Genomic DNA, 23,735 nt, shown 5'->3' with positions numbered 1-23,735 from the left:
GAGCACATCTTTTTTCTATTAGATTTACACCCTTGCTAGTATTGTGTTTGACCCTCTTTGCCCTAAGAACTGCTTTATAGACTCAATAAGGTTTTGAAAACATTCCTCCGAGATTTAGGTCCATGTTGACAGGGCAGGTGCTCTATGCGATTTGACCGTGACAGTCATTTGAGTACAGTGAACTCATTGTCATGCCAGAAACCAGTTTGAGATGATCAATCGATGATCAAAAGATGAAATCAAGTCACATCAGATTTTTCCAATCGTCTATTGTCCAGTTTTAGTGAGTCTATGTGAACTGTAGCCTGAGTTTCTTGTTCTTAGCTAACAGGAGGGGCACCAGTCGTGGTCTTCTGCTTCAAGGTCCGATGTGTTGAGCATCCAGAGATGCTCTTCTGCATACTTTGGTTGCCATGAGTGATTGTTTGAGTTAAAGTTCGAGACAGTCTAGACAGTCTTGTTTCTGACTGTTTCTGAACCCCAGAGATAGTTGTGCAGGAAAATCCCAGCAGATCAGCAGTTTCTGATATCCATGCTACATTCAAAATCACTCACGTGAACTTCCTTTCCATTTGAACTTCACCAAGTCATCTTAACCATGTTGCCATGGCTAAATGAAGTTGCTGCTAGATGCCTGATTAGACATTTACATTTATGAGCAATTGAACATGTTTACTTAAAGCATAAGCCTGCAAAGCAGTTTTACCCAGCAGTTTTGCAACCATACACCGACAGTCATTTAGAGCATCACCACTACCCACATTCAGTCATCTTCACTATCACACGCTTTCAGTCCTCCGAGGCTACCTGTTGTCCATCTATCCATGAGAGAACCCTGACCTTCAGAAGAATGAATGGGACCTTGTGTAGCAGCAATGAAATAGAAGAGGATGATGAACTGAGCGACACTCATAAAAGAAATGGATCTAAGAGTGATGGTGAGTGAGAAAGATGGGGAGTCAGTTTTCAATTCACTGTCTCGCTCATGTTGAGAGGATAATCAGTTCAGATGATACCAAAAGCTTCTAATTTTCTCATTATTATGGCTGCCAATAAAGATTAATGCAGGAAGCTTGCTATCAGCTTTCTAAACATTAAAAAATGTTGGGGGATTTTTTTAGGTTTTTTTTTAATGCCTTCAAACATTTTCTACCTTACACATTGATACTCTGATGGCTGAATCGGGGCAATTTTAGAGTTCAGTTACTGGCCAAAGCACATTTTACATGCAGACCAGAGCAGCTGGGGATCAAACCTCTGACTTTGTGCTCTACCTCTTGAACCACAGCCACACTGTAGCCAAATCCACCACAGACAAATAGTGGGTGGGAAAAAATGTACTGACGGCTGCCAGCGCTACCCCTGACCCTTCTAGTAGTTTAAGAAGGGTCAAAGCTTACTTCCTTCTTGAGTTAAGAAAACCTGACCTCTGACCTTGACCTTGAGGCCAAGGTCACCAAGGTTCAACCTCATTTGAGATTTTTTATAGATACACTTATGGTATCCATTTGAAAATCCTTGGAGACATATTTATCAAGTTTTTGTGTCCAAAAATTTTAGTGTCCTCTCTGTCCACCCACCCGGTGTGGTGACAACAATACCCAATCACCTTTTTATGACTGAGAGATAATAAAAAAAACTGAAAAACGACAACAAAAAAAGAAAAAAATGACTCACATATGGTTATTCAAAAGCTTTACTATGGTGACACACACATAGGCTCACACTGTCATTAGTATTATACTGCCCACTTTGTTATCAGCTTTAGGACTCAAAGTAGGAAAGATTAAACTATTGTCTTCTCACAACTTAACCACTTTGCACTCTTTAAGTAGCGCTCGCTGTTCTTATTAGTTTTACTGTTTAGTTTTATGACATGATCCATACATCTAACGCTTGACAAGTAAGAAATAATATTCCTCCAGATTTTCTGTGTGTGGTGAAGCATGGAAATGCTCACTGAACTTGGAAATGGGTTTTGCTCTCCAGTCTGACTTCTGCCCACACCGCCTCCCTCTGCTAATAAAGAAGCGCTTAGCCTCACAAGCCTCGTTCATTCACTGCCGGGATGAAGATGTAGATTAGGGTGTATACCTGCATGTAAAGAACTGATTACTGCTGAAGTGTCAGCGGTAATGAAGAAGCCACTTAAAGGAAAATCCCACTTGGTGACATCAGTCTAAAAAACCGAAATCAACTGTGAAGATCTTTGGGGTATGGGCTATGCTTATGCTGGTATCAGGTTTTTGGGGCTGTAATGATGTGCAGAATTATCTGTTCTTTAGTGGGGCTTCATCATTCATTTAGAGACTGAATGTCATAAGCTGAAGAGACGAAGGAGATATGGCATCAAGAAAAAACTGAGTTTAAGACACCACTTCTGCATCGGCAGAGTAGCGCAATACCCTGCTGGTGTCATTTTCACAGCCTCTTGTCACTGAGCAGATTTATACACATGCACACGAGCACAACAGGTCTGGCACTATGAGTAAAGTGAGAAGCCCTGAGGAATCTCCCTTCTCGCTTGTTTTTCCTGCATAAAACAAGGTTGCAGAAATAGTTTTTCAGCACTCAGACACTTCAGGACATATTCAGTCTCTGAGGGTGGAGGGAACACCACCGCTCAGTTCCCTTTCACCTATAAAGTCAAGCAGAACGCTGACCCCAAGTGTCCTGAACTTTCACTCTTTTACTACAGAAGAAAGTAAAAGTTGCTTCAGACCACATGACTGGCTGCATTTCAATGTAAACACCAGCACAGATGAGGGAAATTAGTCTTCTGACATATGACAAAGGGATGGCTGTTTTAAACCTTATTTTTGTACAAGTGAGAGAAGTTTCCAGTCTGGCAACTAAAACAACTTGGTTAGATTTGGAAGAAGATCTCAGGGTTTGGGTTAAAACACACATTTTCAAGACAAGTAACCTCACTGGCAGGATCTTTAACATCTTACAGAGCCCGTCTGGCAGAAAGCATCAAAGGCAAACTTGAACCAATTTTGTGCACAGCCAAAACTTCATCTAAAAGAGGCCACAGCAACTTTTTTCCCCCCAAAAGACTGTGAGACAAACTTAAATAAAGTAAGTGAAAGACAAGTTAACAACTAAATGAAAACATGGTTCAGGTGTCTGTGAAATATTACTTTAGAACTTAAAGAAATCCAACTGAACTGAGATTTAAATCAGCCTGCATTTTCCTTAGCTGCCATCTGGCTGATATCCACTCCTGCAAAGGTCGCTAATGAACCTCACTGCCATGGAATAGAGTTAAATAGCAGCTCTTTGAAGTCATTCACAGAATTGTGTCAGGCTGAATAACTGCATAATGCTGCCTCTTACACCTTTCAGGCCACTGCAAACATGAGTGAGATACTCTGCTGGCCAATTTCGGCTTATATTTTGCTCACATGTGTTCCTGAAGCAAGCCTTTCCACTCAGCAGCCATGTCTGAAATACTTCCAGGTAGGGCTGGGCCATATCATACCGTTCACGGTAATACCGGTATAATGTTGGGCAACGATAAGAAAATGAAATATCGCGATAGAATATGGGTAAAACGCACATGCACAGTGCCTTTGTTTTCATATGGACATGGTGGAAAAAGCATGGCGGCGACGGAGAATGAGAAGGGCGAAAGCGGATCGTAGAATGAAACAGATGAACCAGAATTGGTTTGTAAAAATGCTGCAACTTCAGTGGTGTGGAACTGGTTTAGCTTTCGTCCGTCAGATACACAACAAAGCACTATTTTTGGTAGAGCATGCTAGCGGGCCATCGTTATTACCGTGTTTTTTGGAAAATACGGCACACTTAAAATCAATCCTTTGATTTTTCAGAAAATCAACAGTGCCCCTTATAATCCCGTTTGCCTTATGTATGAATTCTGGTTGTGTTTACTGACCTCGAAACGATTTTATGTGGTACACGCCGCTCGAAAATCTGTCCAATGTTTAAGTACGACTTTGCTGTCAGCAAGGAATTTGCATTTGCACTGTTACATTTTTATATAACTTTAATGCACATAAAAAACAGCTGCTTGTTTAGGTGAAAATACATTGATGGTTTTGTTTTTGCACTAATAAAGTTGTGGAGTTGTAAAGTATTTTATCTAGTGTCAATTATATCGTCAGTTATATCGTTATCGCAAATTTTCAAATGTATATCATGATAAATATTTTTAGTCATATCGCTCTGCTCCACTTCCAGGCAGTTATTTTGAAGCCGTTCGGTCACACTGACATAAAAACAGCAGTAAAATCTGGTTGGTTTTCATTAAAATTGCACTTCTACTACACTTGCACATAGTTTCACAACATTACAGCTTCATTAAGAGAAAGAAATTCAGAATGCAGACAGGATCTGTGCTTATCCAACCAGAACACTGAACAAATGCTGCGCTAATTTGCACTGTGGATTTAATATGCAAAGAAAAAGTAAAACAAAGTAAGTTTAATAAACTATAAAGGGGACACAGTCATGGCTGCCACCACACAGCTGAAAGTAGTGTGAGGCTGTAATGTTCGCATGTGTCAGCATAACAACCAGATTTGTTGATATGTTTTCCCATTTTGTCTGTTGATGGCTCGCTGGAAGCAGATAGCCAACCATCATTAACACTTCAGAATTCTCCCATAGATTTCTAATCATGATTTGCTGAATGCCACTGGTCTCCAGTAAAGTCCAGAAGGCTGTGGTAATGCAGCAGACTGACCGGTCACAAATTTTGGTGGTGTAAGCCACAAACCTAAAGTACCAGCACCAAAGTAAGGACATTAGGGGGTTACTCCAGAACTTAATTCAGGCCCTGGTCCCTGCAGTAGTTCCTCTAAAGGTTCTTTGTCTATAAGCAAATTCCCTGCTCAACTCTTTAATAATACAACAGCTTTCAGTATTTAAAGCACATGAAATAGAACTGTTAATAGTGAAAAGGCGCTACAGAAGACAAGATCCAAGAACAACAACACAGAAGTTAATCTTCCACCCATAGGAAGGCTGGAAGCAAATCAATCAAACTAGATGACGGAGCAATGGTACTCCAACGAAGAACTTAAATTCACCCTGCCATATGGGAGACATCTAACTGCACCAGCTATTAAAGGGGATAATGCCAAAGATTTTCAGCACATGAAAACATTAATTCATTCAGTCTCCACTCTACCATCTGTTTCATCAATCATACTACAGGCTGAGCTTCCCCAAAGACTCCCCAAAGTTTCATTCAGTGCAGAGGTGGCAGAAAAATAAATAAATAAATAAAAGCAAAACACAGGAAGGTTTATTTCTCTACTTACCTCTTTTCCAGACAAGTAGTAGGCGGACAGCAGACCTCCAACAAATCTGATGTTCACCTCAAACACCGACACTTCTGCATTCTGCGGCAAAGACAAAAGAAAAGAAATATGAGATGAAATATAACTGCTAACTACTCATGAATACACATTTCTTCTCCCACAAACAGTGAGCTAAGAAAGCAGAAAACTCAAAACTGAATCGTTCCTGGGCTTCTTCTTGGCCTCAGGGAGGAGTAGACAGAGGTGAGCTTTTCACAGTCTAGACAGATATTTTCAGGCTGATGCTGTAAACAGCTGAATAAATTTGAATACTAGGTTTCTCCGTGCTGCTACGAATGACCGAGTAGCCAAATGAGTGTGTTAGAACCGAGCCAGGATGAATGAAAGAGAAAGTGGCTTATCCCACAAAGTGTTTGCATGAAAGCATCTGCTCAGGAGGCGTGCGAGTACGCCGCATGAGTAGGGTTGTGGAAATCTTGTGAGATCAGGTTCACTCGTGCAGGGAGGACATTCAGGAAACTTGCACAGGATCACTTGGCAAGCATGATTGGCCAAGGACAAAAGAGGACTGTTACACCGGTTGACATATGTAATGATGCGATAACAAGGAGCATTTATACTGAAGCAAATCATGTGTGCTGCATGCTCCTTTCCATGCATCACTCCTTGAATGCACAACATTAGGTATGTGGCAGGTTTTATAAAGGAGTTAAGGCATGTTAACTATGTGAGGCAAGCTCAGAAAAGGGAAGAACTCGGTTTCTCCAGATTGGGGGTGGGGTGGGGTGACTCTGGTAAGTGATCTATGACAGACCAAGAAGAAGGAAATTCCCTCACTAAAAGTTTCAGAAGTTTTGAATAACTAGGGTTAGCCATGCTTTGTGTATGGCTAAGGATGTTACATTGAAGAAAGGGATCTACCGAATGTTTTTAGTTGAGAACCAGCACCAAATTTTCCAAACCATCCGAAACATATTGTTCCCGGGCAGCAATCCAGAAACCCTCACAGTATGTTTACAGCCTGGTACAAAAATGTCTTTGATCTCTGCAGGTAATTTCCCCATGACTGTTAAATGTCATCCAGTTGGGTAGTGGACACTCTGTCTGACAGGTGTGCTCAAATGTAGCCAACAGCCTGGAGTCACACCTCTCCTTTCTATTTTGGAGCATTTTAACAGGATTATCGGTCCAACATTATGGTCCCCTGTGGGCAGGCCATCCAAGATGTTGCTTTAGTGTTTAGTGAGCAAAACTGATATTAAAAAAAAGACACTTCCTGAAGTCTTTCAGGACCATTCTTTAGTTTGCTCTGACTGGCTGGATGTGGAAACAGAAAGATCATCAATCTGCCCATAGATCAACTTTGATTTTAATGTTATGTGTTTGGGGAATCTGCCAACTGTACTCAAATAACCAGACAGATATTTAAAACTGCAGCTGAGAAAGCAAAGACTGTTAACTGAAAACTTTCCAACAATCACTGGAATGGACAAAAATTGTTCAGGAGGTCCAAGACAGAACAACTAATCTCTCTGACACTAAAAACTACCCTATTCAGAAGATACTGGGGAAAACAGAAATCACATCTAATGGTAAAGTCTAATAGTAATGGCGATATTTGTCTATTTTTATGACTATTATGCTTTTTTCTGTTAAAGAACAATCAGCAAAACACTGGAATTTAATAAGTATTAGAAATGTATCTATAGAGATGGATCATAAAGAGTTTTTTATATAAAATAAACAATGTTAGACAAAAATTTTAATTAAGTATTATTTGAATGTCATTGGTCTGATGAGTGATGAGTCTTAGTATTGTTAAATTCAAACAAATTAGCTATAAAACACAAGATAAATACTAGTCTAGTATGCAAGCATTACTTTTTCAAATGTATGACACACAGTTGTGTGACTTTTTAAAGAACTACCTGGTTAATAATATGTAATCCTTTGTTATAGTTTATGCAAAGGTAGACATCCCTTAATGTATGTGTCAAAATTTGAGTTATTCTGACCATTGATTCATCAGCATATTTTTAAGTTTGACAGGAAAAAACAAAGAATGCTGATAAAGCACCGCATACCTTGAAGGGCACACGTACGGCAGCCTGAAAAAGAGAAGTGACTTCCAAAGTTTTTTAAAGAAATCTTTAGGTACCAAAAACCGCCTTTAAAGCCGGAGATAAAGTGTGCAGTCTTTAAAAACACAATACATCTATTTCTGGGCAGAATTAATGGAGGGAAAAATAACAAAAATTGTAACGTTGTACAGCCATTTGTCTCAGTAGTCGAACAATGAAGCTTCATTTCTCTCTCACGTCCGTCCTTTATGAACAGATTCCCAAGGCGGATGAAGTTTTTGTGCTTGACTGACAGCTCTCATAAGTCACTGCTGTCGACTAGAGATAGGACAACAGACTCTGCAAGGGGGAGGGGGAAAAAAAACAAATTATGTGCCACACAAAATGTGTCCTGTCTTTTTTTCATCCCCAAGTCTTAGTGACTGATTGAGTGGGGAGATTGCAGCACTAATTCGTTCTAATTACAATTTAATTATTTGTTTTAACACTTAGGCAGCTGTAATCCAAAAGTACAATGAATACTTCTTCCTACGTTTTAATGTCTATTGGCAGCGGAGGTTTAATAAGTTAAAAGATGATGCTTTACATCAAAGTCAAAATTTTAAAAATAATTAAATTTAATTTTAAAGACGGAAACATCTTCAGCCAGCAGTCATCCTGCAGTGTTTTGTGACTGTGTGAAGAAGCCAACACTGCTTTAAACTGCTGGACAATGACCCTCTGAGTCAGCAGCAGTGTGACATTATCTCACTCCTGACAGAGCTGGCAGGCAAGCAGTCAAGTCTCCTGATGTTGCAACATTCGGTCCATTACACTCCGCACAGGAAACTGACTAAGCATGGGCTTTTCCAAGCAGAGAACTAATTAAGGACTGAAACAAGATGAGCCCAGGAGATAATGTTCCCAGCAACAACTCATCAGATCAAAGTGTATCCACAGATCTTGCGTGGCCAGTAGTAAAAAAATAACTGTACCGGCCTATAACTCCCTTTATCTCATCACAAGAAATGTTGTTTCAGTGTTTCGTAATGAACAAACCGTCCCAAGAGTGTAACAATTCCAACTCTATTCCCCTTTGCCTTTCAAAAGATTCAGGACTTCGCTATTTAAGTGAAAATAAACAGTAATAAATTACCAGTGGGGCTCTTAAAGTCCCAAAGACTCTAAGTGAGGTGTCACACTTTCTCAGGTGTTGTGGTACCAGCAAACTTTGGACACCATTCCAGTCGCTACATACACAGATTGTGTGATCCCACAGGCAAGAGTAAAATCTATTGGTTTACAAAGGAGGGAGGATCTCTAAAGGGCCTCTGTGGTAGCCTGATGATGGCCTATAGGATGGACGGTAATCCTGGCAAGCACATACAGAAAGTACTGGAGAATACTGACTTTGCCTAATATTAGAGAAATATTTATGCTCTATGTACTTCATGTCCTCTTTGTACACATTTCAAACGCTCATTAGTAATGGCATCACTTTAATATTAATAAGTCTCAAACAACTGCTATTATTTTCTTTGTTTTAATCTCTTTCACTTGTTTGCCTTGTTCCTTTGCTTCAAAAATGAGCAACCCAAACGTAAAGTTGAACCTTTTCTTCTGACTGTTGATACCCGTTTTCCTGCTTCATTTCACCCCAAATGCTTAATTGTTGCTAATACTATGTGATGCCGGTTAGTGTTTTTCTTAGATTAATTTCAGTGAAATCTGGGTTGGTTTTTTGTCAGACTTACATCGGCTAACTCAGCTGACATTTTAACCCCAGTGAGGGTGGTTTCAAAGCCACCTACAGAATCCTTCCCATTCAAAAGCATTTTAGTGGAATATCAAAAGCAGCTTTACATCTCGACATTATGCTACTGCAGGAAATGATCACAAAACAATGGGCTTCCTGCTGTTACAATGCCGTTTGACTGACAGGGCGACTGCTGGCAAATACTGGTAATCAGTAAGGATTATGCACAAAGCAGTGGTACCAAAAATTCAGATGTGGAAACCTCAACGAGTAAAACATCCAAAACATGCACAGTTTCGGAGACAGTAATGAGGATTAAAGCTGATCTGAAGGAATAACTGACAACACTACTTGAGCTTTTATATATCATGTTTGGTGGATGTATGTTTTGGTTTTCAGAATCAGACTTCATAAATCTGATATCAGAACCATGCTAAAAGAAAGACAAAGAAACTGCTTTGCTGTTTCCCCCTAATGAGGAGCTCTTAACAGGGATGTTATAATGAGGACGGCAAACATCAAAGGAAGGAGGGAAAATGTTTGTGTTTAACTCTTTAACATGTGCCCACACAATTAATCAGCAAAAGCAGAAATTACATACAGTAGATGAGATAGCCACGTCAGACTTTGTGTAAGAAATCTGCACTAGATTTGTAACTTTTAAGTGTAATCTTTTATTAGAATTATAAGCCCTTCCATGAGTGGTCATAACAGCTGAGAAGTTCTAGTTGACAGGATTTATATCTGATGAATCAATATTCCCCAGGTGGCAATTATGATCCCGTGTGCTTGCTCGCAACTTTCTACAAACTAAAGTTTAACATGTTCCTTTGTGTAAATGTATGTAAATACTGAGCAACTCATGCAGAAAGTGCTCTAAAAGCACTTTAATATTATTCACTGTTTGCTTTACATATTCACATACGCTCATTAGAAGTAAACTCCTGCACCATGAGCATACAATTACAAGTTGATGAATAATAAACCTGGAAAACTCAAGAGCAACATATCAAACATTATACCTGTACGTGGGCTCTCTCTCGGGGTTTTTATTGATACCATTATGGAACAGAATTCAGCCTCAATACACCAATTTCCTGGATGTTTCCGGATGTGGCATAATTTTCAACAATTTTGGTAACACATTTATTGTATTGGGATCCATTATCAGCAGAGCTCTTTGGAACACCAAGTAATTGTTTCTAACCTTATAGACAGCAGAAAATTACATTAGTCTATATATAATATCACTGAGGATACATTTCCTGCATTAAATACTGGAATGTCAGGCAGTTTAGAGCTTAGTATGTTTATTAAATTGTGTCTTATCTTTAAAATGAGCACAAGCCTATGTCTTAGCAATGGAAATGCACTTTAAATAAAACTAAACTGTTATTGCTGTTAAAAAATGTGCATGCTCACAGGCTGCTTCCTGTACAAAAAAGTGGTAACATCTTTGGTTTAAAATAAAAGGAAACTAATGCTTATGCACTGACTGGATATAAAAGACGGATATAGGCAGTTCCCCATCACCCACTGGTTTCTAGGCTTAGCATCAGTGAATTTTTATTTACCCATTTAAATAGTATTAAGGCTTAAGTTAACAACACTATGGGCCTTAGCTTTGTGTAACACTTGAGTACTGAGCTAGTCACTATAGCTGTAGTCACTTCTCTGCTGCATTATATCCGCTCATTGAATTTGATTTTGGGATCTCATTTGTGCTGTTAGTATTATGTGAATCATTTTTAGTGCAACTTATTACAGGAGTGTATTTAGGCCAATAACTCAGCACTACACGCTCTCTTCCAAATGTGGTGTTTGTACCATTCATTTTTATATACAGTCTAAGATACATTCACAAGCAGGTTTCATCTAACATCCAAGTTAAGAGAGCAACAAAGAGCCCTCACTGTGATATGTATTTATACACCTGCTCACCTTTTCATGTATCTATATAAAGGTTAGATTTCATACATTAGGTCATAGGCTGGATCACATTCATTCGAACTTCCAATAAAAACATGCCTTTCAAACTGGAAAGTAGCACCGTGTGACCTACAGGAAGTAATGACATGTTTTGCTATTTTTCATAAGCTCACAGTAAAACTTTACAGCCTCAGGAGTGCTGCATGAAAGCATATGTCCTTGGTAAGGAGCTTTCAACTTGAAGCATTTCTTTAAGTGTGCTATACTCAGTAGACATCCATACTTCTGTAATTCAGTGTGTTGTGGATTAAAAAAGCTTTTAAATTCCAAGTGATGACTCAGTGGAGACACATGGACAGAAAACAAACCAGGCCTCCAAATGTGATCTATCTTACTTTCAATTAAATGTCTGTATACACAACACCTCCTCTTGTAAGACCATTTAAGACTGACAGTAAACATCCCACCTTCTCGAGAATTTATTTTCACTCCTGTGTGTTGGTCAGGAACAAACCTCAAAATGAGAACTGATTTGGCTCGAAGCTCAGCACACAGGTGGTGATCTAAATTTGGGATTTCCGCCAGTAGTAGACTCTTTTTTTTTCCTTAAGTGGGACTGTTGTATTCAGGAAATCTGTGAGCAAACAGTTGTGATTTAATTTGCTGTTGCAGGAAACTCAACGTCACATGACAAACTAAACAATGCTGAGTGTAAGCACCACTTGACCAAAGCTGCTAACTGCTTTTTGAGTTTTGTTTCATCTCTGCAGTTATTTAGATGCCAGACACTTGGAACACTTAGAAGATAATTTATGACATGGCATGAATAATCCAAATCAATCTTTTTTCAAGATCCAAATACATGAACCACCACAGTTATTGTGGATTTTGCAAATTACACACACAAAGTACTCAGACTGGACCTTCTTGCAGTGCTAACCACCACACGATCATGCCACCAGATATAAACAGAGAGATGTGTACACCACATTTATTTTGTATAAGTGAAAGTGAACTAATACACATGTTTTGTTTTGTTTTTAAATTAAAGTAAGGAATTTATATATGAAAAGTTTCTGAGGGAGGTAGGAGTTAGTTATTAAAAAAAAAAAAGTTGCTGAGATTTTGCTCTATTTTATCTTCAGATATTCAGCTGACATTCGTCCACTATTTAGTAGCCAAGCCAGTGATTCTCAAATAGGGAAGGTGGAGCATGGATGATCGGGGGGGAAATATTTAGTGAAACCCAGTTAAATGTATGTCATTTTTATAGAGGAAAATATAAAAAATGCTTGTGCTGATGATTATTTGAATGAAATTTGACTTCCCCCCACCCCCCACACACTTTTTTCCCATCTTATTAGTTTATTTAAAAATGCATGGCCTAAGAACCATAAATTTACATGCATTTAAATTCTTAAAATTTAATAATGCAATACTTTATTAAACCTCTTGAATTAAAGCTGAAGTCTTCATTGTTTAATTTATAATCCACTATGGTGGTATAAAAAGGTCAAATTCATGAGCTATGACTCTTTTCTACCAGTCTTTAGGAAATCATTTTCAAATTAAATACCTACAAGCGAATTATCAGGAAATTAAAAGACATTTTAGAACCTTATTCTTCAATGACCGTTTTGTTGACCTATAGGAAAACTGGTCTTCTGTGCAAAATGTTTGAGGCATTTTCGCTACGAATGCATCAATCCGATATTTGGATCAGATATTGCTCTGATCCCGAAACAGATATTGTTGCCAGCAAGCCGATCTAGTCAGCTCAGTTCTATGTTAGTTTTTGTTCAGTATACCATGCAGGAGAGCTAATACGGCAAAGGGGAAGCTAACTGCAAAGCAATACCAGCTTGGAGGCGTTTCAGACCGGCTATGCCAACAGCTTTTTCATTTCATGTTTACATAACTTTTACTTAACCACAAGCTGTGGTCTAGTTGACACAACTGAAACTCACCTTACTCTGCTAATAATTTATCAGAGTTACATATGTTAGAAGGTAGAAGGATGCTGGTTCAACATAACACCTGTCGAGAACCTTTGATTACCCGCACAGTAATTCTGTGATGCAGTTAAATATTGTTTCACTTCAGCAGAATAGAAGAGATTCATGCACTACTAATACTGGATGCTTTTGTGGGCTACACAGTGGTGCAGTGGGTAGTAGGGGTGAGCGATGTAGCCTCCAAATTATATCGTATATATCATGAAAATCTACAATAGTATTTACCTGCACAAAAAAATATAATATTCAATATTTTATTGTTGCTATATACCTGACCATAACAAGAGCACACGTGCAACTTACCACGTTGAAGTCAAGGCTCTTTTCCACCCAGTCAGTAGCAGCATCAAACTCTTCAAACATCTCCATGATGTAGAGGGTATCCAAAGCATCCACTATTGTCGCTCCTTTTATACTTCCTAGAAGGAACACAGAACAAAAGGTTAAAAACAGATTACACACTCACGCAGGCCTTTGTCTGTTACATATAGCACCCGGTTTAAAAAACAGAGGAATATCAGACAGCAAGCTGGTAACAAAAGTTCTCAAGCTGAACTTTTGAAATGAGCAAAAACTCCCGTGAAGTTCTTTCAAAATGTTAAAAGCTTGTTAGTCAGCAAACCATTCCTTTTATAGCAGGGATGACAACAGGTGTTGGCGCCACACTCACTAGAAAAGCAGTGAATAAACAGCAGAAGCTAGAAGTTATGTATGGAGGTTGAATAAATTATTTTTGCTCGACAGATGGTGAGAGGTAGCGATTATCGGCACTGATGAAACGGCAGGAGTATTGCTTATCTCCAGTGATTAGCCTCATAGCAGGAGGGAAGACACACAGAGAGACACAAACCATAATTTCAGCACCGTCATTATCCAAGCTCCCCCACCCAACAATCCCAACACCTCAATAAATCATTATGCATGCGGAGTAGAGCCTTCAGTAAAGCTTTTAGTTCCTGCATACTTGCTATAAACACCAGATAGGAGTTACAGTGTCTGACCACTTAAAGGTGAGAAAGAAAAGTCAAAGGATGGGAGAGAAACAGGAGAAACAAAAACACCAGTGCATCAGCATCAGGAGGCTGACCTACAGAGAGAAGGGCAGGGAGTGAAGGTAGAAAGAAAAGCAGCGAGAGCGGAGAACATACTGAAATAATAATAAGGACAGTCCAAGTCATTAAAGCAAGTCTGAAAAAGATGCGGCTGCAGAGTGGCTCGAGTTAAGATGAAAACCAGAGAGGGCGGCTGGTTTGTTTTTTGTGTGGATCTGTTGGTTTATTTTCCTCTGTGAGTGGTGGGAAGACTCAAAAGCGGCTAAAAGCTTTCCATTAGACACATCGCTGAATCATCAGCCCGAGGCACAGAGACACTGTTGTCCATCACAACTACTGTGCTCACTCCCTAGAAATATCTATTATTTCTTTAGAGACATCACTGTGAGAAACTATTTTGCACTGTTTCCAGTTGTAAAAAGGTTTATAATTACACATCTCAGATACATATGTGAATAACAGGTAAGCACATTCATTACCAGATAATACCAAAGCTCTTTGCCATTAATACCCACATGTGTTAACAAAGTTTTTCCTGCATATAAAGATTTTGGTGTCAACTAAAGAGGTTTTGGAGATTCACTGGGATATGATCAGAATAATATTTCAAAATTTTTGTCTATATAATACCAAACAACCAATAAGGGGGAAAAAGGACAAAAAGTATTGGGCCTCTCCTCTGAATCTTTGAATTCAAGTGATTTAGGGTTGTTGAGTAATAGTCCACAGACTCAGTGAGTGCAGAGCTCTATACCTCTGGAAATAACATCAGCACAAAAACTGTGCACTGGGAGCTTCATGGCCTCTGCAGAAACCAATGCCATTAAAAGACTTGATTCAATTTTCAATATATGAAATGTTAAGGGTAGAATTCACCAGTATTTTTTTTTGTTTTGTTTTTTTTCTATACAGTCTATAACTGTACAAAGCTGCACAGCTGATGACATTAGCAAATGTGCATTAGTTACATGAATCATCTACAGATCCCGAGTTGGAAAATTAAATCAAAATCTGAGACACAACACATGCAATAAAAACGTAGAATAGCTCAATAAAATATAAAGATGGTATGATGAGACAAGATAGCTCAGTAAAGTAGAAATTACACAGTAAATGAACTTTTTAAAAGAATGAGTTAGAAAACTAAATAGAATAAAGTTTAAAACATGTTTTTAAAAAATGGAATAAAAAATGAAATAAAGGTGTTCTATAAATGTTAAATGGACTGGTTTTACATGGTGTTTCTCTACTCGAGCGCTCGAAGCACTTTATACATCACGCCTCATTCACACATTCACACCCATTCATACAGGCACTTTTTCTTCGGGTAAGTGCTTTCCATTCTATCACACTCTGATGAATGCATCAGAGAGCAACTTCGGGTTCAGTATGTTACCCAAAGATACTCTGGCATACAGACAGGCGCATACAGGGATCGAACCATCAACCATCCAATTAGTAGATGACCTGCTCTCCCTGCTGAGCTACAGCCTCCTCTGCAGTCACAATTTGCCAAAGTTTGACGATTTCAATTAACCAATATAAAACTAACTAATCTGAGATGAATAGCCTTTAAATTGACTGAAAGGAGCGGTCAAGAAGTTTAACTATAAAGTGAGGGTCTTGGTTTTGTGACCAATTTGTCCTAAATGGCTGCATCTGCTAGATGTTTGTGGACCGATTCAACTAATGAGATATCAGACACTAAAGCAATACCCCCAGGCTTGAGTATCAATCACAGGACCTCAGGCTGCAGTTACACTGCAGACAGACGAGAGTAGGGTGATCAGATATCCACAAACTAAATGTAGGACACGTTACTACTGCGGAAAACTAGTCTGAGAATTTGTTCACAAGTACAGATCTCTGGTACCGCATACAGGCAAATTACAGTAGGCATTAAGAATGTCTTCTCACACTCATGTATTCCTTTTTTCATCTCAATAACTGAGGTAATCGTCTCTAGGTTTCAGTAAGGGTGCACAGATAGGTTGGTACATCTCGTTTTTTAGATTTGCCACCTTTTTTTTTTTTTCTTTTTGGAGTGAGAGAGAGAGAGAGAGAAATTCTCATATAATGTATGAACTCAAGTCACAATTCTCCACAGTGGAAAATGGAAAGAAAAGAAAAAAAAACTGTATTCACCAAGTTATAAGCTGTTTCATCAGCTTTAACGTTGCTGTATTTCCTTTTCTCTGTCGAGTTTTATTGTCGTCTTCTAGTAAAATGCATAGACTCACAATTTTTTTCATTTGGGCGTTGCACGAGCAGCAAAAGACGGTGACATGTTAACCTCTGCTTGACCCATGATAACAGTTTTCCCTTCTTCCCTCACATCCATTGCATTAAAGCCAGACTTCCTGCAGTTGGAAACCAGATCCAATAAAAATGTGGGATGATGCTGTGCAGCCCCACATAAAGAGATTAAGACGAACAGTGGCAGAAAAATCAGCATTTAAGCATTAAAATGATCAGAAATGGGACAAAAATCCAACTTATAATGAGAGATTAACACTGAAGCAATACTGATGTCTTATGGTCATCTGTTTTTAATGTTTTTTTCAAACTCTTACTCCAGTAATAAAGGAAGCGTGTAACTGGAAGTGTCAGCAGATACAGTTACTGTTGTAGTCACTTGTCCTTCCTGTTTTTCATCCATCTCACATTTTCTGTTCACTGAAGCCTTCAGAGCAACAAAGAGAGGACGAGACACTTTCCTGCCGTCCATTGTGCTGTCACTGTGCTTCCTCTCCCCTCACTGATCTTATATCTGCCTCTGTGTGTGTGTGTGTGTGTGTGTGTGTGTGTGTGTGTGTGTGTGTGTGTGTGTGTGTGTGTGTGTGTGTGTGTGTGTGTGTGTGTGTGTGTGTGTGTTTGTGTGTGTGTGTGTGTGTGTGAGAGATGTGAGAGATACAGATGGCAAAACAGTGCCCAGAATACTAATGCCACATACGAAAACACTGAAACGGAAAGTATTTGTGAGGAACGTAATGGTTTTTAGAGTTTCTAGTGACTGCCAGTGGTTACCTGTCCTGGGTGTACTCCACCCCATCACTCCCAAAAAGTCCTTTATTGTATATAAGGTCGATCATGCTCACACTTGAAGTCCCCTCCAAAGACTTCAAGTGTGAGCATGATCAACCTTATATAAAATAACAGACTGCTTTCTGAGTGCAGATAAACCCTGCAAATGCCAACATACATAGCTGGCAGATTGATCAGTAATAAAAAATAGCAGCTAGCTACGACCTTGCGTTCCTGCTCTTTGATTGATGCCTCATAAAATGAAGAACACTTGTCTTTTTGTCCTTTTCAGAGAGTGCACAGATGTATTGGGGCTTTAAGATCTGTGATGTTAGTTTGACAGCTTGTGCAGGGTCACAATGCCAGGAATCTGCTAAAATCAACTCCCCCTTCTCTCCCTTTCCTTTATTAGATCCAGGATTTGTGTCAATGTCCAGATGGGATTTCACACACACACAAAGAAAAAGCCGTGATGAGATCCGGCGGAGGTCTGTGAGGTTGAGAAAGCAAAGTCTGATGATCTTGGAGGTGATGTGTGCGCTGCTGAGGATTTTGTTTCTGTTAGCGACTGTGCACATAGTGAGGAAGCAGATGGCTCAGCAGAGGGCAGAGTCTTTGATGCCTCTGTAAAACATGAGTGGTAGTGGAGGAGGAGGAGAACCACAGCGATGCTGCTATAAAGATGGAGCAGTATAGGGGGAGGGCAGGCCTTCTGATATTCGCTGTAGGCAGTAGGCTTGTCGCCATGGGGGAATTCTTACATTAGTCAAAATTTCTCTCCACGTATCCACAAATAGTTCTGGGCTCGTTGCTGTTATTGCCCACAGCAACAAGCTAAGTCTGCATGCAAGTTTGCAGATACACAGAAAAATGCTGCATACAAACATGTCAAGTATTTTATTGGTGAAGGCTCTTTTCAGCACCGTCTCTCAGTGTCTTTGTCTCCTTAACTTATATTTTATATTTACGCTATTGCTTCTGTTTATTTTTGTGGTTATCACGTCTGCCTTCTGGATTTAGCTTTAAACTGATATCTGCATGTCAAGGTGAAAAGGATAAAGATGGATTTATTTGACGGAAGTTATTTTTTGAACTTTTATCCACTTTGGGATAAAAGGGACAGGAAGGGGAACAAAGACTAAATTTATGCAGCACAACTCCACACATTATTCTACATGGATTTATTTGGATTTGCAAATGGACTGTCCACGCTTTGTTGAGAGATTCAAGTTAGGCGAGCGGTAATCTCTGGGACTGAAACATTTCCAAAACCTGCTTTTTAAAGGTGTTTAGTCTAGCGTTTTACCACAGGAGTTCATGGGGATTGATTCTGTTTTGGAAAAAGCCATAATGGGATCTAGAAGAACTGCAACACTGGCTTTATTTTCCAATTCCAGAAGGTTGCTGCTTGTTTCTAAAGGCCAAAAGCTGCAGTTTTTCTAATGACCACTTGAGGCAGGCTCTAAAAGTAAGTCAATGTCCAAAAATTCTGGCGTTAAAATGCCCAACGATGTGGGTGAAATAAACGTGTTGACAGCTTGGTACAGATATGATTTTGGTCTCTATAGCTACTTTATCCCTTCGTAGCAGTATCACGGGTAAATAATAAAACTGTACTGAAACATAAAATTTGTATTAAAGTTGTGCCTCCTTTGAGTAACAGAAGGATGTTGTCCAACCGTTTGCTAGCCGTCACATCCGCTGGCTGGGATTGACTGGTTGTTCAACAGTGACCACACCTCTGTTGACGACTGACAGAAAATTATTTACAGAGAATAAAAGAGCCAAAGCCATTCTTTTCCCATACATTTCACTACAACTACAAGTCTTTGCAACATGAAAGTCGAGCCTTGCTGGCTATTTAAAACAGTGCAGATTAACAACATTTCTGCAATGGCGAGAAAAGTTAAAGCACCAAAATTGAGGCTTCAAAGCTGGTAGGCCCTTTTTTTTTTTTTCCAATACCTTCACTGTAATTTTCAAACTTCACCAACCAACAGTCCTGAGATTTATCTACCCATGAAGGTTGGCTCCAATAAGTTGTTGTCATGTGAAAATCAGAATTTAAAGTTCCTGTTCACTTCTGCTGATGCTGCCAAATGCTACTAGAAGACTGCAAGAGGCTACAACCCCGCCCCTTCTTGAGATAACCTATAGAGCCCAGCAAGAGTGAGAGAGAAATGGACGGAAAAATGAAAAATGAAAGAGCCAGTGTCCTGCAAAGACAAGAATGATTACCCTTCTGTTCTAAGACAGAGAATAAGAATAAATGGGAGAGGGATGACAGAAAAATGGGAGTGTGAAGGTCCAAAAGTCATTAACCAACAGTATCCTTCTGTCCCTGTGAATCATCCATCCAGTTGTTCCTCTTCGAACACCCACTTGTCTTTTATTGAGGCATCCATCAATCCGTTCTCCTTCTTCAATGTGTTTAACTTCACGTTTTAAAGAGTTTCACCACCTTGTTTCCTTTATTCCTTTGTGTCCTCATTCACCCCCCCCCCTCTCTCTTAGTGTAACAGAAAATAAGCAAAAAATAGAATGATGGATGAATTAAAAAAGAAAGCAGCACACTTTGAAGGCATCGTTATTCGTCACCTGTAAAGGCCGCACTAATCCTCCACTCAAACAGACCCACACATGGAGGAGAAATTCAGTGTTAACAGCATAATAATTAACCAAGTTGAAAACTTTAAATGTGCTCTACCACTCAGTAACACCAACTTAATGCCTCCCCTTCCTACACTGTCGCACTATGTGAGCGGATGTGAGTGCTGGACAGGAGAGTGATGCATTGTTTGCTTATTCAGAACAAAATAACCTTCACTTCACGCAATCAGGCAGCAAAGTCAGAGCTGTAATCTGTGATGTGGGTGTGTGCATGAGTGACTGAGCTAGTTAGGGAGATTGACAAATGTGTGGTTGCTCTCTTACTGACGCACACATACACACAAAAGCAGGTAACACTGAGAGGTCAAAATGTAAATCTTGCTTATTCAGTTTGCGGTCAACATCAATCCATTTGCATCCAGTTCCCAGCATTATAGAAAAATATTCTAATATCTTTACATATTTATAACCCATTACTTCACATGTTAGTACATTTGCATTTATACTGCATACACACATTGCACACATGTTACCATGCAGCTATTCCTATTTCTGTATACAGTATATTCCTAATTTGTATTTTTTCTATATCTGTGTGGGATAACATGAAAGTCCGAATGATAAAAAAAAAAACAAGGTGAAAACCTTAAGATGTGCTAACAGTGTAGGAAAGTACAGGCTTTCATTTCTAGTGATGGGTTGTCCATGTGACAATGGCAACAAGTATAGATGTGCAAAAAAATCTGTTCATTCAAACTTAAAAGTATGGAAAGATGATGAAAATAGTTCAGAGTTGATGAAAACAAAAGAAATGCTGCTCTGTTGAGCAGATAACTATGAGGGAGGAATCCCAGCTGAGAAAAAAGGGCCAAAATGTCACATTTAGCTTTGCAGCATCTGGGCCTGAAAAGTAGAGCAGCAATGCCAGAGTTTGTGGACTAGATAGTATGACTAGAGTAGTAATTTATTAGGCTATGAAAAGCTTTCCATTTTCAAACTCATCACTTGAACTAAAATATTATATTTTAAGTGAAAAAGATAATGCAACATCTACATACATGTTCGGACTTTGCCTCTTGCCGGAGTACGTGTCATGTGGATTACATCATTAACACACTGAACACAAAGCGTGACCTCAACAGCCAGCTGTGCCCTCCAGCTCTGGGTCACACTGAACTCCTTGATGAAGCTTTCGCGTCTGCCTTTCACACTTATTCAGAGCTCATTGTTGTGCATAATCCAACCCCAGCGTGGAGCAGCAGATTATATCACAGCAGCCCTGTGAAGCAAATGTGCCCTCCCAAAATAAAGTCAGCTCTAGAACTACAGGTCACATAAAATTTGACTCAATCTGTGGTGCCTTTTGGCCTGACGATTTTTACTCCCCGATGCCAACTTTCCCCTTGAATTGCACTGGAAAAACAAGGGCTTTGTCCTTCCACCGAGGACCTCAAAATCTGATGCACTGTTAAGGCAAACCTTGTGTGTTTTTTGAGCTTTAAATATCATTCAAATGTAAAAAACACAAGTAAATAGGAGGGAAAAAGTCAGGGGCTTTTAAGAAGTGGCAAAAGGTACTGTAAAGGAAATGGTTGCACGTAAAATTAATTGATTAGTCAACTGAGTAGAATGACTCCAAAAAAAGTAATTATTTTATCCCAGTTATCTTGTTTTTATGATTGTTAGGAGCCCAAAATCATAATTGCAATTACCAGCTGATTAATTGATCATCACCACAGGTTTCAGCAAAGAAACTAAACTGACGTTATACAGTATGCATGCAGACTCACAAGGCTGAATGAAAACGGCAGCAGAGGGGGGAGGAGTACAGTTCTCTTGAATAAATCTTTATATGTTATGTAGAGTTGTTTGAAAGTCACAATTTGCTGCATTTTTGATAATTTTGAGGAGGACAAAAGCCCAGCCTGAGCCCACACCTCCACAGCCTGAAATAATTACTTTTCCCTTCAGGTAAAATTAAGTTCACGGTGCATGTGGAGGGTTAATGAACACCCCGGAGCAGTTAGAAAGTAAGTGATTAATGCAATGACGCAATGCGAGCAGCCAGAAATATAACTGCAACAACCCAGGTCAAATCTGGAACACAAACCTTCGCTGCATGTTACCTCCTTTGCGTTTAGAAATAAATCAGCGACTCAAAAACAATTAACTTATATGTTCCTCAGAAGTAAATGAGAACTGCCAGGGAACAGCATGCTGCACAGTTACTGATTATTAAAACGAGATAATCCCGATGAAATAATTGTGCCTCATTATGTTTTGCAATAATTATCTTCATTCCCTTTCTTTAGTTTTACACCTTCATTTAAGTCCCACCGCCACCCCACCGAGGCATGTTTAATTCAGTTCATATTATTATTATACTTTTTCATTTAGTTAGTTTTTAGTTCACTTCGCTTACTAAAATTCTGAGAAATCCACTTAAATAAAAAAGAAATTGTTTTGGGGGGGTTTTTAAGCAAAGTTTGGTGGTTTTCCGGGTGGAGACCACCCTGTGATTGACTTGGGTCAAGTTGGCAGTTACATACAATCTGTCTCTGATAATACAGCAATTACCTGTGATAGTGTGCTGCTGTGATCGAGCAGCCTTAGGTGCCAATTGCTTCACATGAGAAGCATCGGTTCTATATCATCATCCAAACCAGATTACCTCCTTTTTTAAACTTTCATACATATAAACAAGCACCCAGCAGAAACACATCTTTCCAGCTTTACCAGTAGAGATAAATGAATATCGGAAATAACACCCTGACTCAGCAGCTTCGCCTCAAAAATAGCAGCCTCAGCCTTCTACAGACTGACAGCAGCCAAAGTGTCACAGACCTGAAGACTGCTTTCATATTATGAAAATTCAGTCTTTAAAAAAAAAACCTTTTCTGAATTTTTCTCCTCAGCTCACTGCCTTTTTTCAGCAAAAGAATGTTTCCAAGATACAACGTGTCCCATATCCTAATATTAATGTAATGCAAACTCCAGGGCTGATCCCTAATCCTGCAATTTGATCCTGATCTGAACACTCGCAGCCCTGCTGGTGATCCCATTTAGCCCCAACTAGCATGTCAACGTTGAGTCTACACCAAGTTTTCTGGGTGGTCGCAGAGGGGAGGTGAGGAAAAGTGATGGCTAAGCCTTTGGCTAATCGTGTTATCGTAGGCAAAAAGCATGCGCGCGCGCGCGCACACACACACACACACACACACACACACACACAAACACACACACACACACCCCAAAGTACATTAACCTCTTGACTTCAGCTGCCAGATACTCGAGCGTCAACACATTTTGTCAAGGTTACAGTGAAAGGCATTTCCACCCTTCATTTGTGTGCGTGTGTGCGTGTGTGTTGAAAAATGAGATGCTGATACAGAAAGGAAGGATTTAAAGGAAAGCTGTGATAACACCAAGCACAGTAAATTTTGTTTGGCCGCTTCTTTAATTCAGGCCTGAGAACTTCCAGGTATCAGACAGACTTGAGGAAACGTGTGTGTGTGTGTGTGTGTGCGTGTGTGTGTGTTCGCTCACAGCTTTCAAGAGAACTTGAAACTGCTGCAGCGTGTTGTTCTAGGCCTTGCGGGCGTGCAAAGCCCAGGTGAGACGGCTTGCTGTTGAGCTGCATGAGTGTGTGTTTGTGTGTGTGATTAATTAATGTGGAGGCAGGCTCCAGGTTCTATAACAAAGGCTCAGGAGATGAGTTCTTACAACACGGGGCTGCAAGGGGTGTCCATCGGCGTGATGGATACCCCGATTTCAGCTGCAGCGGTGCTCCCTTATCTGCGCCCCACCCACCTCTGTGCAGAGTGTGATCTACATCATTTCAGACAACACCAAATACAACTCCATCCCCCTCCTCCTCCCACACACACACACCAACCCACCCACCCCAAAAACCTGAGGGAAGGCCACAGCAGAATTACTCCATCCATTTCAATTATCGAGATTGAATATCTGATTTAGACACACACACAGTGCTGTGC

At 39.7% G+C, this 23,735-nt stretch overlaps 1 protein-coding gene across 1 annotated transcript in view; it reads right to left on the bottom strand.

Annotated features, from left to right (window-relative positions):
• The window catches only part of man1a1 (mannosidase, alpha, class 1A, member 1), a 157,690-nt gene that overhangs the window by 82,057 nt on the left and 51,898 nt on the right, over positions 1-23,735 (bottom strand). Inside the window, exons 3-4 of the mRNA XM_063496142.1 lie at positions 13,355-13,470; positions 5,292-5,372 (exon numbers count right to left, since the gene is read on the bottom strand). Of these exons, the coding sequence (XP_063352212.1) occupies positions 5,292-5,372; positions 13,355-13,470 (197 nt within the window). The remainder of the gene's footprint in view (positions 1-5,291; positions 5,373-13,354; positions 13,471-23,735) is intronic.

This window comes from Pelmatolapia mariae, linkage group LG15 (assembly GCF_036321145.2).
Source record: "Pelmatolapia mariae isolate MD_Pm_ZW linkage group LG15, Pm_UMD_F_2, whole genome shotgun sequence".
Classification (NCBI taxonomy): Eukaryota; Metazoa; Chordata; class Actinopteri; order Cichliformes; family Cichlidae; genus Pelmatolapia; species Pelmatolapia mariae.
Note: the sequence above shows the minus strand (reverse complement) of the source record. Positions and strands in the feature narration are given on the sequence as shown.